This window comes from Pseudopipra pipra, chromosome 2, assembly GCF_036250125.1.
Source record: "Pseudopipra pipra isolate bDixPip1 chromosome 2, bDixPip1.hap1, whole genome shotgun sequence".
Lineage (NCBI taxonomy): Eukaryota > Metazoa > Chordata > Aves > Passeriformes > Pipridae > Pseudopipra > Pseudopipra pipra.
The window spans coordinates 55,768,206-55,786,502 of NC_087550.1; the positions used below are offsets into that span (position 1 = coordinate 55,768,206).

General features: G+C 36.5%; 1 protein-coding gene across 2 annotated transcripts in view; it reads right to left on the reverse strand.

Annotated features, from left to right (window-relative positions):
• Positions 1–449: 449 nt before the first annotated feature.
• Positions 450–18,297, reverse strand: part of TDRD3 (tudor domain containing 3) — a 94,461-nt gene continuing 76,613 nt past the window's right edge. For both annotated transcript variants that reach the window (XM_064645583.1, XM_064645584.1), the window contains 2 exons: positions 4,898–5,034; positions 450–696 (listed from right to left, as the gene is read on the reverse strand). In XM_064645583.1, coding sequence (XP_064501653.1) covers positions 4,915–5,034 — 120 coding nt within the window. In that variant the 3' untranslated portion in view covers positions 450–696; positions 4,898–4,914. The remainder of the gene's footprint in view (positions 697–4,897; positions 5,035–18,297) is intronic.

Consider the following 18,297-nt stretch of genomic DNA (forward strand, 5'->3'; position numbering starts at 1 on the left):
TTTAGAAATATTTCTATTTCTGTAATATAAATATTCCTAAAAATAAAATGTTTACCTAAAATTATTTAGAAAAAGACTATTGAAACTGATGTTTTTCTTTTCTCCCCTTTGATCTTCTGGTCACAGATCATGAAAAACATAGTAGGCAAATATGTAATTTGGCCTTCAGCAACTTTGGAAAAAAAAACCCACAGAAAACCCAGTCAAAACCTATTCAGAATTTTACTGTACAATAATTAGCTGAAACTTTTTTAACACGTTTACTAATGTTAGCCAAAAATCTAAATTAAATGCCCAATCCTGTCATCTTTTGAGAAAATATAAGTTTTAATTTTACTTTACTAGAAGCAATATTAGAATCAAAATCAGTTCAAAATTAATAAAAATCATGATACATTATTATGTTAACTAACAGTGGAGGCTCAGTAAAAAGAATACAAGGCAAAGAATAGAATAGTGCACTGTGGTTTTATTGATGGCAGCAATGACAATTTGCCTCTTTCATATGTAAAAAGTATTCAGCTTCATTTATCTAAGAACTTTAAAAAAGTCTCTTGTGGTGTCAGGTCCAAATTCCTTCTGCTCACATGAGCTTTCTTTGTTCCATACTGCTGTCTGGAAAAAGCCAGAATTTCCTCTAGAAGTCTTCAGCAAGTTGGAACTGCCAGTGAATTTCCGCCGACTCCAAGAAAGTTTCTAAATGAAAAAAATAAAATACTTTAGATAAGGATAAAAAAAATAATAGCACTCAAGAAACCATCACCACCCCCCATTCCTGGGCTCTTTGTGCAACATACGCTTTATTGTTACTTCATTTTCTTCTTCCAAAAGACTGGATATATGCTTTTCAGTAATTACAGGCAGAAGTCTTTAGAAGAATAAATCAGAAGGCTACGCTTCAGTGCAATAAATATGATTGGTCTAGTACAAAGAATACTTTCTGGTAATGACTTCTCTCTCACAAAAACACAGTTTCTCCATTGTTAAGGACTTTGATACAGATTTTATAGCAAGTGTGACAAAGTTAAAATTAATTCTATCAGAGAGCAAAGGAAGACCCAAGAAACATATAATGACCAAGCACTCACAGGTCCACACTCACAGGTTCTTTCAAGCTCCTCCAAAAGCTACAATCCTTCAAAACAGTCATTTCTGATTACTTGTACCTCTTCTTTTTCAGACTATCATGACATTCTATACAGAAAGTATAACATCAGGATGTATTTTTATTATTTTTAGATTCTAATTCTTATATCTTGACTCTCCAGGAGGAATACCTTATTTTACAGACCTGTTAAAGCTAGTATTTGAATCATATCCACATAAAATTCCTTCTGATAAAATTCTGAGTTAATGTTCTCCACCTCACACTGCTGGATATTAATAAAGGATAATTTATAGGTCAACTGCAACCACAGTGAGGTACTTACTACCCCATACTTCTGTTATTTCACCTTAACATGTCTACTCTATTCCTCTGTCCTCATAAAAATCACCAGGTCAAGACCTCCTGCAAGTCTGCAGCAATTGTTCTTAATACCCAAAGCTTTTAACACCGTGGCAAAAACCTCTTCAGAAGGCTAGAATCAGAATAGTTTGTGCTGGATGGGACCTCTAAAGGTCGTCTAGTCAAACCTCCCTGTAATGACCATGGACATCTTTAGCTACACCAGGTTGCTCAGAGTGCCTTCCAGCCTGACCCTGAAAGTTTCCAGAGATGGAGCATCCACCAACTCTCTGGGCAACCTGTTCCGGTGTTTCGCCACTCTCATCAAAACAATTTTCCACCTTGAATCTAGTTTGAATTTACCCTCTTTCAGTTTAAAACCACCACCAATATCACAAAAGGCCCTACTACAAAGTCTGTCTCCATCTTTTTTATAATGCCCTTTTAAGTACCAAAATGCCACACTAAGGTCCCTCTGGAGACTTCCCCAGACAGAACAGTCCCCTGGATACAAACTCCACTTTTAAAAAACATCTCAGATTTTTAAAAACTTAAACCTCCTCACACTTAAAATCCCATTATACTGTAGATGCTGATTTTTAAACTGATTATTTGGTAATACTAACTCCAGACTTGCATGTGCAAATTCAACACCCGAATGAGTGTGCTGAACACTAATCCAGGAGGAAGAAGAGCTTCACTGCTCCACCACTGCTAATAAATCCTCCCTGTCAAATCAGGTAAGATTATACAGGTAGATCTAAGAGATTTGGGGTATAAGGTCATGCATCTACTGTATGGACTTTATGCTTCATCTTTGATACATCTCTATCATACTCAATACAAATATGGCCAGCAAACTTCAGTTTTAGTATTGTCTAAGTTGCCTTTGAGAACAAGACATGTTGGAATTTTAAATGTTATGAACTACGACATTAAAATTCTACAGAATTTACCAATTTATAATATAAAATAATAATCATCAAGGGTTCTACATCTCTCTTCACAAAAAAAACATTAAGTTACTTTATATAATAGAGAGATACTCCCTTTCAGTAAGTAAAGGTGTCATTAATCAATGATCTGTTGAAGAGGTAAACATCCTTCAGAGGAAAATTGTGGTAAAATTACATCTTACTGGATCCCTTAAAACTTCCCTGATAAATCTGGTCTTCATTTAACAGGTTATCAAAAACTTGAAATAAGAACAGTATGCCATGCTCTCAAAGGCTCTAAGGAATAAAAAGGAGGCAAAACTCATGCAGAAACCCACTTCTAGGAACTGACATTCAATATTCCTGAACTTTTACGTGTCAAGACATTAAAGCTACATTGGTGTTGTACAAGTCCAGGTAAGCTGGAAGCAACTTAGAAAAGGACTGTGTTTGATTTTTCTGCCCACATTTAAAATCAGGGAAAAACTGATTACATCAATCCCTTGTTTTTGGTGAAGCTCAGTAGAAGGGAAAGACTGTAATGGCTTATTTTCTGTAGTAGGTAGGTTTTGATATCACATCTGCTGTCCATTTAGATCAGGATCCAATTAGAATCTTTAAAACACCTGCAAGGAACAACTACCTGTACCTTAGAAAGGCTGTTCCTTACTTGCCAACAATTCATTCACTTTTCTTGAGATACAGGAGTCACTATCACTCTCCCTGGTCCCTCACAGCTGACCAAAGCTAGTACAGTTTTCCAGATTTATACTGTAAAATTAGAGAAATACCAAAAATATTACCTACAGACACAAAAAAATTCCCAGGTTTTGACTGCTGCGTACACTTGACACGTCTCATTCAACTGATCACACTGACACTCCTTGGAGCCAACTGTGCAAGTTAAAAACTTTACTCAGTGCATATGTCAGATTAATTTCTGCAGAAACTATCTGTAGGGATAGGCACAATTTCGGAAGGATCTGTGACAAAAAGCTAGAACTCCATTTCACTTAGGAAGACTGTAAAATGCCTTCTCAAATGGGTTAGATGTTTTTTGTTTTCCTTCCTTCTGCATTTCAGAGGAAGTTGCAGGGAGAAGCTGCGAGCAAGCTCTCTCTTTCCCTGCTATGCAGAGAGAGAACACATTTGCAGATATGTACAATACCGGGCCAGAGAGGGTGGGAGAGCAGAGAGACAAGATACAAAAAGCCTTGGAGAAAGTGGGGCATTGCCTTTTCCCCCTGGGGGCCCGGTGCATGCAGCATCATTAAGAAGTGGTCCTTGTATCTGAAATAAACCCTTTTTTTATTCCTTCCACTGCCTTGTCATTCTTGGGAAGAATACCTGTGTATGTTTTACCTTACACTGTCTCTGACATGTTTATTGATATTGATGATACACTTACTTAAAATAGAAAATCAAATTATATAGGCAAAAATAGAATAATTTTCACCTTGGCAAGAGCCAGAAATAAAGTATGCTCTTACATTGCCAATACTGCCCCAAATGAAAAAAGCATTTGAGCATATAATCAAAAAACTAGAATCATGTTATTGCACATCAGAAATATCAAAAGGTGCAGAGATAAGCAACACCTGTTAAGCCAACAGAATGTGGAGGACTGGAGCAAGGAGAAGAACAAAAGTAAAAATAAATTTGCTAGTAAGTAAAAAAAAAAAATTCAGATTCAAGACAAAGAAACCTTGTAGATGTACATCAAGCAACATGTGGCTTACCAAAGCTTTCTTTATTCAAGATGCAATCCTTTGTAAATTAAGGATTTAGAAAATCAACAAGTAAAACGAAAGCAGTATAGTTTACGTGATTTGTTTAGTAAAATTACTGTAACTGTTTTATCTGGCTGGCCTTTTCAAATTTCTGAATGTATGTATCAGGTATATTTTCTGAGGATGATATACAATCTCTTAATTTCTGGTAATTAATAAAGTATAGATGCAAGTATATCCTCAAGATTCAGAGTATGGTAAAAATTCTTTGGCCTTGTACCTCCCCATTCAATGGTGAACTCACAGATTTTATATTTTAGTGTTGCAAATCCTCCTTCTCAGGCAAGTAAAACAACAGAAAGGACATTTATTCCCACGAATGGCTCATAAAAAGTAGAATATGGGATCTTGGACAGAGATAGACAGTCCTGAGTTGAGCAAGGACTGCAGCTACTTATTTCAAAGAAGCAGCTGGTCCAGTGTATGTGAATGAGAGAATCTTGCTGCTGCTCTCAGGTGAAAAAGTATCAGGTAAAAACTTGCTGAGTTGACATGAGTCTTGACATAAAGCAAAACCAAAAAGCTATTTACTGAAATGTTTTTATTGCCTTCCCTCTTCCCACAGGTATATTAGGTCTCTTTCTAAACCACAAAATCCAGAGAAACAGATATCCTACTTCTATAATAAATATACCAATATCCCTAAAAAAAAAGCAGAGAACAATCCAGACCTGCTTTTCTTGAAATCTAAACACATACATAAAATGCCAATATCTTATATTTACCTTTTTTTCCTTATTCATTAGTTTCTAGCTCTGGGGGGTTGATAAAATTGTTGAGTAGGTCGTGTGGACCGTCTTGGCTGACCATCACCTCCTCTGCGGAATTCTAGAGTTTGCTCATATGTTTCTTCTTCGTCCTCCTGCAGGTAAATAGCATTGTTTTAAATAGAAGAGCTGGGAAATGCATTATACGTGAGTCGTTATACACATCCTCACATCCACTCATATATACGTGTATGGATGAATCCATGCACACATAGCAACTGCTGCTTCTGTGCTGAGGACCACTTAATGAAATAAGTGAGATATGGGAGTCGGTTTTTCAAACCTAGGAAAGCTAACAAAAACAAGCTGGAGAATCTCAAAACTCAATCCCCCAGGGAAGCAGCAGAAGTTATTAAATATATGCGGGGTGGGGGGGAATCATACATATTAAAGAAAAATTATTTTCCAAGAGTCATCCAGGCAACAAACTCAAGAAGCAAAGTAACCCTGATAACCTGCCAGAGCAAGAGAAAGCTTTCAGGAGTTCACAAATGTGTGTGGAATGAAATAAAAGAATTAGGAAATGGAAATACAAGGAACAGCATCTGGCAACATGCATGCTAGAAACATAGATCTGAAACAGCAGATAAAAATCTATGATGCAGTAATAATGAAAAAAGCCTACAAATGTAGTGAACAATTTAGAGATGAAGCTTCTATATGTTGCAATAATAAATATACCCCCTGAATAATGACAGGAGAGGTAATTACATATTTGCAATATTGCACTCACTCCTAGGTATCTCCACACCAGAAAGATATTGACAAATTACATAGAATTTGGGGGGGGGGGGGGAACAACCAACCAAAACGCAAAAATAATCAAGATACTGGAGAATGACTTACAAAGGAAGAATAACTACATATTTACTTTGGTCAAGAAATATTGAGTGGAAAAATATCCATCTGGTGGAATATTTGAAGGTGGTGCACATTTAAGACAGAGAAAAAAATACAGAAGAAAAAGAGAAGAAAAAACAGAAGAAAAAACAAAAGAAAAAAATACAGGCTGAAAAAAAAAAAGTTCCTGAAAATGAGTATGATTGTCAAACAGTGCCTCAGAAAAACAGTTATATTTTCATTTCTTTAATATCTTAACACTACACTGTAGCAGACACCAAGTCTAGTGGGAACATGCTGGAAGAAAGTTGCTTTTGGGAAAAAGTACTGAGTATGTAACTCTTAATCCCTTTCATTCACATCATAGGAACACAGAGCAGCACAAAGCAAGAGCACTGAATGATTCATTAAACATTCATTAACAATTCCAACACCCAGCAACTGTCTGAGAGTGCAGCATGCCCATAACAGAATAAGCAAGTCAGAGCAGCAAAATATTTCACTCTAAGCAACAGAAAGGAAAATCCTACAGCCTAAGTTTCGTTCAGTTGCGAAAAGTCAGATCTTACTCAAGAAACCCCTCTTTCTGAATTAGCTTCAACATCAATAAACATGCATTTTTGAAATAACAGTTACAGACAACCACATTCCTCATGGTAAGGTCTCCTATTTACAGGGCATATCTGTGGTCAGAGCTATATTTCAAGATTAAGCCTTACTACAGAGAGTCTTTCTGTAGAAGAAAACAGATTTTCAACACAACTGAATACAGTATAAATTATTTATATCTTTTACTTTCACTGTAGCCAAAAGCTGAAAAGCACAATTCTGCCATAAGACTTAGTTTTCTCAGTGTACTTTTACCACTTGTAGCACTATCAATTCCCTCATATAAAGAATTTCAGAGATACTGACTATCAAAAAAAAAAAATCAATAGAGAAGTAGATGTCTAACACAAAGGTGCACATAGTTTGCAATATTAATAGCCCTAGTACAAACACTCAACTTAGTATATCAGGTAATCTGTCACTGGCAACGCAAGCCGCACTAGGATCAAAATGTTAAAAGGTAAGCTACATGACTGAGGTGGTCTAAACACCTTTAGCTCTTTCAGCATACTCTAAGAAACCTGAAGAGCTGAAAATAGTCTCTACTGCCAAAAGAAAGACGCAATTGCAAGCCTTCTTAAAATTCTATGTCAAAGCTTCAGTCGAACATAAGAGCACTCATTCTTCAAGAAAAAACTGGTGAACTTTCTTGTGCTCAGTATCTGGATTTCTTGAAAGCTAAATGGCATATATACATGACTGAAAATTTAGCAATGCATATGGGTGTTTTCAAGAGACTGTAGCAAATCAAACATGAATCTTTTATTTGGACACTTGGTAGTCTTTGCTCAGAAAGCACAGAAATTAAATAGTGAAGTGTATTGCACCTCACCTGTAATAGCCAATCTCCTTCTGAGGATTAGCATATCAGAGTAAATTTCTAGAGCAGCAAATCTTCATCAAATCTCAAATTTAATGTTGTGGATCCTTTGAGCTCAGTAAAATCAAATTAAAATGAGAATTTTCTAACACATTTCTATTTTAGTGTAGTTGTCTTCACACATAGAATGAAAAGCTCCAGATGCATGCATTCCAAATCAAGTATTTTTACTGCAATAGGCAAGAGTGAAATGTGAAATTACATTCACTTTCTTAAGGTTCTGAATAAAATGGCAGTGACAAGTGCAGGAAATTATAATAACAAATGAGTAACGGAACACCTTTCAACTCCATACTCAGTGGCTCCACGCACAGTTACAGACTGCCTTGTTGAAGTCTGCCACCTTCACGTCAGATGACACATTGTCATTTGTTTCTTGGGTCTTACCTATTCACATTTGATCCTAAATGAATCTAACATTCTCCAAAATAACAATTTGCCAAGTCATATCTTTATTAAACATTTCTTGCTTTACAAGTTATTGAATTTCTTTTCTGTCACCATTTCTTAATCACCGACCCTCAATCCACCACTGCTGATATTTCACCCTCTATTGCCATTTCATTTCCACAGAATCAAAGAATGGGTAAGATTTGAAGGGACCATAGTGGATCATCTGGTCCAACCTCCTGCTCAAGCAGGGTCATCCTACAGCAGGATAGCACAGGATTGTGTTCAGACAGTTCTTGAATATCTCCAGTGAGGGAGACTCTACAACCTCTCTGGGAAACCTGTTCTAGTGCATGGTCATCTGCATAGTAAGGTAGTTCTTCATATTCAGGTGGAACTTCCTGTGCAGCAGTTTCTGCCCATTGCATCTTGTCATACTGCTGGGCACCACCAAGAAGAGTCTGGCTCCATCCTCTTGGCACCCTCCCCTCAGATACTTATATATATTATTGAGATTCCACTCTCAGTCTTCTCTTCTCCACGCAAAACAGGCTCAGCCTATTCATCCTTATTTCTATTTTAAGGAAATTCCTTATTTCCTTAAAGAAACCCTTAATTCCATTTTAAGGATTTTTATCTCACTTTACTTTAAAATCTCTCCACCCCACACTAAAAACTGTCATCCCTCTTCTGGAACATCATCCACTTTTTACACTTAGTATCTCTTATGTTCACTTCCTTGTTTTTTCTGTTCTTCAACCAAAACCTTCACCTGTCTACATTTCTTCCATTCTAACTGCATTCGGTTAGGTCACATATCTTGCTACCAACTCTACTTTTCCAGTCTTTCTTACTGCTTGCTTTCAATGTATCAGTTGCTTGTGACTCATTCTAATTTATTCTTATCCATATAAAATCTAGATTAATTTTATAAAGCAAAGGTGGCCACAAATCTCAGAGCATTTTCATTCTCCTTCTATTACCAGTAGAGGTTTATATTAGTACACTGCCCCAAAAACTTATATATTTTATAATCTCCATACTTCAGCTTATTATTCATTACCTAATACTCTAGGATCCAGGACTCAGTATGCTAGTACTTAGACAATGCCCACCTAGGACTATGAACCCTGAGATCAAATGATAACACTAATCATAACTGCAAAAGACAGCAAAAAATGGCAGATCCATTGGCAAAAGCAAGGAAAGGTTCCCAATGCAAACAATGAAATTCAAAAATAAATTTCTGCAGTAACAAGGTTAGACTGACATGAGAGGGTGGAGCGTGTCAGCATTCTTTAGGTATTTAAAAAAAGAGGATGAACAGGGAAGCATAAGCCATTGGGAATTTCAGCTTCCACTCAATATTCTGCCATAAAAATCTGCAGTTACTTTTGATGTTTTTGTTCCATCTCATAAGACAGGCAAGAACTAAACAAGGGTGAAATTGGACTATATGCATACCTAGTGCTTTTATTTTGGACCCCTATATTCTGAAGAGCTTGTACCACCACCACCATACTTGATCAGCTGAGTTTAGTGAATCCCACAAGTAACTTCAGTCCAGCCAAGTGACTACCAGCTTGCTTTCACACAAAAAATTCGATGGATTTCATAGCTGCAGAATATAGTTCTAAATCCAGCATCTAAAATACTTTAACAACCAATTTACTCCTAAAATTAACAATATTAGAGCAGAGTAAATGTATACTTCATTAAAAGCTTTCTCATTTAATTTCAACTGCAAGACGTCTTTCAGTCCATTCAAAAGAACTGTTTAGAAACTCTTCTTTTTAAACACTGACTTTGCAGTGAATACTTACTGTATAACTTCTGAGAACAACGAATAGCTGGATTACATTAAAGAGCCAGACAGAAGTTATGCATTGACAGAAAAGCTTTGCTGAATGCTGTGCTCACATATATTTAGGATGCAGTTGCAAGCCACAGCTGAGCAGCTCCTGCACTTTGCCACTTACAAACTAGTTACCTCTGTCTACTACTGCTTACAAATGGAAAATTCTGCTCCATTCACTGGGCCCTTCTATTAAGGTTTTTCAATTATAGCTCTCTATGGGCTAATAAGAGATGAGCACTCAGGCCTGTGCAAGGAGGCACGAAGAAGCAGAGTGGGGCCAGAGACTGTGGGACAAAGAAGAGGCAGCAAGGCAAAGAAAGCAGAAGACATTTTCCATTTCAGTAGTGTCAAACCACTGCTCCAGTTTAAGCTGTAGTTTTAACTTCACCCACACACTCAATACATGGGGAACTTGCTGGATTCAGTATAAAGAAAGAGTGTTGGCTTCCTTGCAAAGTGACCTTTACTTCCATGACCATTTCAAATTCTATTTCATAATCCAGATTTAATGCCTCTTTGCATTGCCCACTATGCTGCCAACAGCAGCCTCCTGCTGTTAACACACAAGTGATCTCTTTTTTGCTGGTTGAATTCCTTTCTTAAAATTTGCTTCTTTCACCTAATCATCCAGTGTTGATCTCCTTGAGTACTTTTTTCGTTTTTGCATTTTCTACTTACCCATGCTTGTATCAGCTGAAAACAGATTGCAAGATATTCCAGATGTAACAAAAAACAAAAACAAAGAGAAAAACTATACTATGTCCATAATGAGAAATTCACAAGTCTTAAAAATAGCTAAATGTAATTATTTTATATGCAATACATTATATATCCTATATTTGCAAGGAAAAAAATAATTGGCTGAAGTGCCTACAGTATTTCCTTAAACTTTTACTTTATCTGGATTCTTTGTACTCCAGACTAATTAAGAATGAAAAAGGATTTTGTAGAGGGAAAAAAAACCAGTTTAAAGTTACACAATTTCAGAGTGGCTTTGGGCCATAATTTCAAAAATTACTATCAAATGAGGTGTAAAAATTCAAAGTAAAAGGGAAATTATGACTGAAATAGATTTTTCAAGGATCTTAACCAAGTACTGACCTTGTGACAGAAGCTTTTTGAGGTGTCTATTACAGAATTATTCAACATATTTGTTCTTGATCAATTTTCTTTGCAAGTTAGGTTTGTTACTTAAAATATCAGTTCCTTTCACAGAGTAATCTTCCAGAGTAATCTTCATAAGCCTGCAGATGCTCACAATTCTATTTTTTTTCCACAGTACACATCTATATTAGAGTGGGCCTGTGGGCATTCAAATTTCTGAGTTCAATTATGAATGAGAGGACCAAAGTTATACTACTAGACCTGCACACAGCTGATCCCTCACTGACATCAGATCATTAATATAAACTCATAGCCCTATTAATGCATTATCTTCTGTCTGTAAAGGATATGCAGGATAAAAAATTGTAAAGGATTTATAGGGTATACAAGTTCTTCTACTACTTGAAAATCATAACCCAATAAGCACCTCACTGCATATAGGACATTTCAAGCATTAGATAATTAGTACAGGTACTATACAGATGCATATAAACTCGTATATGCTACATGTATAGTCTTCCATATGTAATTCTGCTTTAACTTTTACATCAAAACCATCAATAGCTTTGCTGAAGTTTTTAGGTTTAGCTTCATTACAGTAAACTATTTAAGACTGGTGATGGAAATGTCAAGTGTTTTACAGCAACTTGTAGGAAATTTACTTGTCCTTAAAGGGAAACAACTGATTTACTGTATATAGTACTGTATGATTTACTAAAAACATCTAAGACCGTGAACTGCAACTACACAATTATTGTTTGTTGCCATTCTGTGTGCAGCCAGGATAATTCCTAACCACTTACAAAACTTTTTAATCTACTATACTAGTGACATCTTTCTCTCCTTTAATATTTCTCAAATTCTATTAGATTTTGCTGTACTATACAAATAAAACCCTACAATGTATTTTCAAGCTCCGTACAAATCCTTTTATGCAAGTCAGAAATTCAGTTCATTGCTTCCCTAATAGAGGAGCAGTCAATTTCAACAGTTACTGACAATTTGTTACAACAAACTTGCTGTAATGTCATTTAGAAAAATAACACAGAACAATAAAACAATAAAACATACACCCATTGTTTCCCTTATTTATAATTAGAAAAAGGAAATGATCCTTATGAGGGTATGCCTTTTTCTCCACCGAACACACATGGGACACAAGAAAATATCTTCCTAACTACAGTATGTAAAACTAGGTCACATGAAGCTGTACCATAACAACTGATGCTTCTGCATTTTCCAAATTTCAAGATGACCCTTCCTTGAGCAGTCTTTTATTTAGCATCTGAAGTAAATTTATGGTAATAAATATTTTCTGTTGACTTTCACTAACCAAACTTCAAAAGTCAAATAATTTTACATTTTCTAGCCAGTTTTTGTAAAATTCTGCAGAGCATTCTTCAGGACCAGCAATTTATCAATTAATGTCTTATTACACAGTAATTAGAGATACTTAATTTATAATAAAATTATTCGGTAATCCTAAAAAAGATTAACATACACTACTATTTTTAATTAGAATTACCTCATTTTTCCTCTGCTGAAAATATAAAGCAACTGAGCTTCAAAATCAGATAATTTTTAAATTATTCTGTTAAAACCATAACACATCCTGACTTTCAAGTGAAGCAATAACCATTAGATAGTAAGTGACAGAAAATCTGTAGATTCTTCAGAAAAAAAAATCAAGAAACGGAAAATAAATGGATGGGCATGGAAAATTATTCTGTACTTAATCTGTTCCAACTAAAAGCAACACAACAGTTAATGTGGAATCAGACATTTCTTTGTACTTCACTGTTTCAACTGTGGAAAAAGTAATGAATTTAAAAAAATTCCTTACAAATACATTTTTAAACCATTCAGACCATATCCATTTTATCAGTAAAACCTTCTGCACTGAGCAGTATCAATATAAAACTATAAATATTTAAAAGGTTTATTCTCAAACAATTTCTAAAAGAAAAGTGGATGCACTAAAGTGACTTATTCTATAAAAATTAACACACAACCAATGGACACTTAGGGTTTTCTCAATTCAGCAAGAAGAAAGCCATAAAGTGGAAGTGGAAATGTTTTGAACGGGATACTAATACAGACTATCCTAAATATATAGCAAAAAAGAATATTTGCATAGACTTGGAAAAAATTCAGTTTCTTTGCACTAAGTGCACTTGTGAATCAAACTATACTCTTCCACGGAAGGGGGTGAGGGGGAAGTATTTGCTGTATCACTGGACTTATTTTTAGCATGTAAACAGAAAATCCTGCCAACAAAAATTTCAGAAAGAAAGGTATGCTATGAGAAATTATCTAATGCTTTCCTGATAGGGCACAAAATCACTACCAAAACCTAAACAGGGAATAAGAGAGCTTTGGTGACATTTTAGGTGAAAAAGAAGGATGTGTGCATACCCTGACCCATGGCATGATATGACATATGAATCCCCAAAGTCACACAGGGAGATGTATATTCAGTAAAAAAAAGCCTATGTGAATTTATTTGTGAATAACTGCACACACACACAAAAAAAATATTAGGAAGTTAAACATGGCAAAAGGTATTTCAGTAAATATGGAGAAAATTTTAAACAGATATATATCCCAACTCCGAAATAAAAACCAAAACAAAACTGCATACAGGTAGTGAAGACACAAAAATTTAAGGGAAACTGTCCATGAGACAACACAGTTCAGCCCCATAAAAGAGAGAGTATCTTAACTTGAAAATTAGGACCTCTACATTATTTATATCCCATATGCTTTACATTTTAAAACAAAATAGGCCGAATTGCACCTTTTAGTTAATAACCATGACTTAAAAAAAAACAACAACAAAAAAAAACAACCGAGGGACCATGTCACCCTGCAAGTTCTGTAATAAGTTAAAAAAATGATGATGGGCAAAATATGCTTAAAAGCATTAGGAACCTTTTATACTGCTACAGGATAGAACAGTTGGTGGCTGATCACAGGTGGTGGTCCCCAGGGCTCAGTACAGGGGCCAGTTATGTTTAACATATTTATGAGTGATCTGGACAAGGGGATCAAGTGCTCCATCGGTCACTTTGCAGATGACGCCAGGTTGGGAGGCAGCGTTGATCTGCTGGAGGGTAGGAAGGCTCTGCAGATGGATAGTCTGGATCAATGGACTGGGGCCAATTATATTAGGTTCAAAAGGTCAAGTGCTGTGTCCTGCACTTTGGCCACAACAACCCCATACAGCACTACAGGCTGGGAGAAGAGCGGCTGGAAAGCTGCCTGGCAGAAAAGGACCTGGGGTGCTGGTTGACAGCTGGTTGAACATGAGCCAGCAGTGTGCCCAGGCAGCCAAGAAAGCCAATGGCATTGTGGTTTGGATCAGAAATAATGTGGTCAGCAGGACCACGGCACTGATCATCTCCCTCTACTCAGCACTGGTGAGGCTGCACCTTGAATCCTGTGTTCAGTTTTGGGCCCCTCACTACAAGAAAGACGTTGAGGTGCTGGAGCGTGTCCAGAGAAGGGCAACGAAGCTGGTGAAGGGTCTGGAGCACAAGTCCTATGAGGAGCAGTTGAGGGAGCTGGGGGTGTTTAGCCTGGAGAAAAGGAGGGTCAGGGGAGACCTTATCACTCTACAACTACCAGAAAGGAGGTTGTAGCAATGTGGGGGTTGGTCCTCTCTCCTAAGTAACAAGCAATAGTACAAGAGGAAATGACCTCAAGTTGTTCCAGGGGAGGTTTAGATTGGATATTTAGAAAATGTCTTCATAGAAAGGGAGGCCAAGCCTTGGAGCAGGCTGTCCAAGTAAGTGGTTGAGTCACCATCCCTGAAAGGATTTAAAAGATGTGTAGATGTGGCACTTAGTGATATGGTTTAGTGCTGGACTTGGCAGTGCTGGGTAAATGGTTTGAATGGGTGATCCTAAAGGTCTTTGCCAACTCAAACAATTCTATTATTCTAAATCTGTAATATCCAATCTTCAACAATTTTTATATCTACACAGAATGAGGCAATAAGTTAGGAACAAAGTAAAAAAACAAAACAAAACAAACCACAAAATTTTCCATGTGTAAGAAAGTAAAAACACAGCATAATAACCCCTCTCCAGAACCAATTTACTCACATTCACAGTACTTCCCACTTTGATATAGGGGGAAGTCCATTTCCAGGTTGAGTGATGAACCTTTGTTGAGTAGCTCCCTCCTTTAACTGGCCTGGACTTGTGGGAGATTCAGCTCTGTCACTGGGGACTAAACTTCTCTCCCCAGACAGTGATGAAACTCTAGGACTTACGATGCAATTTCCAACGGCTGGACCTTGAAACGCCCAGCAGCGAGGATTGCTGACACAACCTGATGTGTGTCCGACATCAAAAGGAGGCTGATTATGTGCACAGGCAAAAGAAGCAAGACTGGAATGGGCCAAGAAGGAATGCAAGCAAGAAGGGAAACCTCACAAGTCTGCATCCAATAGCTTGAAAAAAGTTTTACTTTCCATTCCAGCGCTCAAGAATGCTCATCCAGCAGAGCTACACTGAAACACCACTGCAGGAGCTCTGTCAGGAAAGGAACAAAGATTACTGCAACAGCTAAACACTACTGCTTTCATTTGCTCCTATATGCCATTGGAAGTCCTACATGAGCAAATACAGTCTAGGGAGAGAACAAAAATGCCCAGATGAGAAAACAGGTGAATGCCAGAAACAAATTCAAAAAGGAAACAGGATACTATTACATAACTATATAAACCTTTTCAGCAAAATACTTTATCATCATGAATCTATATGAAATAAGCTCTCAAGATTTTCAGTAAGAAGTCAGAAATAACATTTCCAATTAGGTACTACAGAAAACAAAACAGAACACACACCCCCCCCCCGGCATAAACAAACAAACCCCACTAAAAAAACCCCACACCATGATAAAAAGAAACAACCACCAATAAATGGGCTTCATAAGTGTGGGAGAATCTGAAACAATCTTGTTGAGCAATGAGATAATCCCTGATATCCTCCTGCATAACAGCATGTCTCACGTTATAAAGTTAGAAGATCCTACCATGTTTGATCTTCAACATGTGACATACAAAATAAATGCATAAAACATGGGAAAAACCACCCTCTATATAGCTATCACATTTATTGCTTTCTTATTAACCAGCTCTCACTCTTATTAGCGAAAAAGGCATTTCCTTTGGCAAAGAGCTCTTCAACACAAAAAACCAAAACCAAACCAAAACAAACAAAGAAAAAAAACACACAAAACCCAAACCAACTCCCTCAATCTCCCAGTCTCAAAAAAAACCCCCGAAAGAATAATTCCCTATGCTCTAACACTTATGAGGAAAAACAAATCACCTTTCTGAAAAAAAGGTACGCCTTCAGAGTCAGCTTCTTCTTTCACTTCTTATATCACAGAAGATTTCTTTTTTGCAGATATTATTACTGATAACACTTGCTGGTCATCAAACAAGGAAAAAAACCCTCAAGCATTCCAGATATTAACCATCCCTGTACAAGGAAACTTCAGTGCATTAAAGAATGCGTCTATTCAACATGCACTGTATACACAAGGAGGAGTAAGATCTGGTATCATACACACATAGCCCACTACAGATTATATTTGTCAGAGGTTCTCTTCTGCAATACCAAGCCAAGAGTATCATGTCTCTTGCCTAGAAAGCAACCAGTCAGGAATATTACACCAATTCCTCCAATTTCCTCTTTAATTAAAATCCTTTGAAATAACCAGTGAAATGTGGACAAACTCAGAACACTGAAAGGTGAAGGAAACAGGAAAACAGCAATGAGAAGAACAGTCCAGACATTTTTACACAACAAACTTCTTTTACTTACTCAACATATTCAATCCCAACACACTCAATACAGAGAAATCCAAGCATAAATACTTCAGAAATCTCAAAATGAGAATCTGAAGAACTTTTAATCACATGAGAACAGGATCAAAAACAATACTTAAACCAGGATAAGCTATGCTATCTCAAAATAAAACTGCAAGTCACTTTAAAGGAAGATATTCAGTGAGAAACAGTATCTCTCAAAATAAACAAACTAAGGATTCATCATTGTGTGCAATTACAATTAATAACAAGGGGCTGAGGGGACAAGCATAATGCTCCGAGTGTGCTGCTTTAACTGTCCCAACTATCTTCAATAACTATAAACTCCAAGAAGAATGTGTTCCTAATCCAACTTGTACAGCTGGTGATAATTTACAATAGAATTTCATAGTCTGATGAATACAAAATGCTCAAATTGAAGACTCAAACATATTTTGCAATGCCTAACGATACAGACAGAAAATAGAAAACCAGTTTTATGCCCACTTAGTATAAATTATCTCCTCAACTGAAATATACCTGCTTTTAGTTTATGAAAAAGCAAAATGCAGTTCCTTAACCACCTTTCAATGTCACTTTATTACATTTCCGCTAAGGGTTAGTAACTTTCAGAGTCAAACTGTGAACATGTCTATATTCCAATGTGGATACAACACGCTAGAGTTTGAAAAACTATGTAGTTTCTCACAGGATATAGGTGCTAAAGAAAAACACTTACTAGCAGATTAACAGGACAAGTGGTTTCCACAATGTTTGTCTCTAAATAATGCCCCTCAAAAGAAGGTTGGGGAAATAAATAAATTACATAAGGAATTATCCTGACAGAACCTGGAGGTTAATTGTGTGTAGGGCATGTATGATGATGCTCTGCAAAAGACATGATGGAATTTGAGGCAATATTTCCAGTAAGTACAAAAGGTCTCTGGTAAGGGAAAAAAAGTTTAAGACAGACTCCAAAAAGGAATTTTTCAGCCTGGCAGGACAGAGGCAACTGAAATCACAACATACTGATGAGATGAAAAATAAGGCACATCCCAACAAAATTATTGTATATATCTTATTTGCTTTCATAAAGCCAAATTATATCCTTTTGTGGAAACTAAGTTCACACTAATAAGGTTTTAGATGGATTTTAATAAATATCCACCACCACTCAGGAAGATGAGTAGTCCAAAATACTCAGCCTTCATTAATTAATTGAGTCACTGAATTATTATGAACTGCAAAATTAATCAAGAGATTTTCCTAACATTAAAGAAGCCAAAGAATTAAAGACATCAAGTTCTTCTCTGATGCAATATTCAGAGACATTTTTTCTACAGGAATCTTAGAACTGATCAAGTGGACTGTACCATTCTCTTTTAACAGCTTTGGTTTTAGTGTAGTCAGTGAGGACAGAAGCTAGATAAGAGACCCAACCAACACACATATATCTACTGCACCTACTTAATTATTCAATGGGAAAGATTTCCTGCTTGACCCACAACACAAAAAGACCATAGTGTGCTGCCGAGGCCTTCAAGGTTTAAGAGTCATAAAGAAATGGCACCCAATCCTTCAAGGAGGTATTTGTCTGTCATAAATAAAGACACCAGAATAAGGTTTAAAACCTCAATAAAACATATAGGCAAAAGTCTTCCCCAGCTTAAAGAGGCAGCTGTAAGCCTTTGCCATTTAGCGGTTTTCAGTTGCTCTTTACATTGCTGGAGAGAGGTTCAAACACGTTCAGAAAACTCACAGGAGTCTTCACTTACCTGAAACAGGGGACAGGTATAAGCAAGACCTGAATTATAATTTTAAGGTAACTCAACACATGTAGAAGCTCTTAGAGCTCT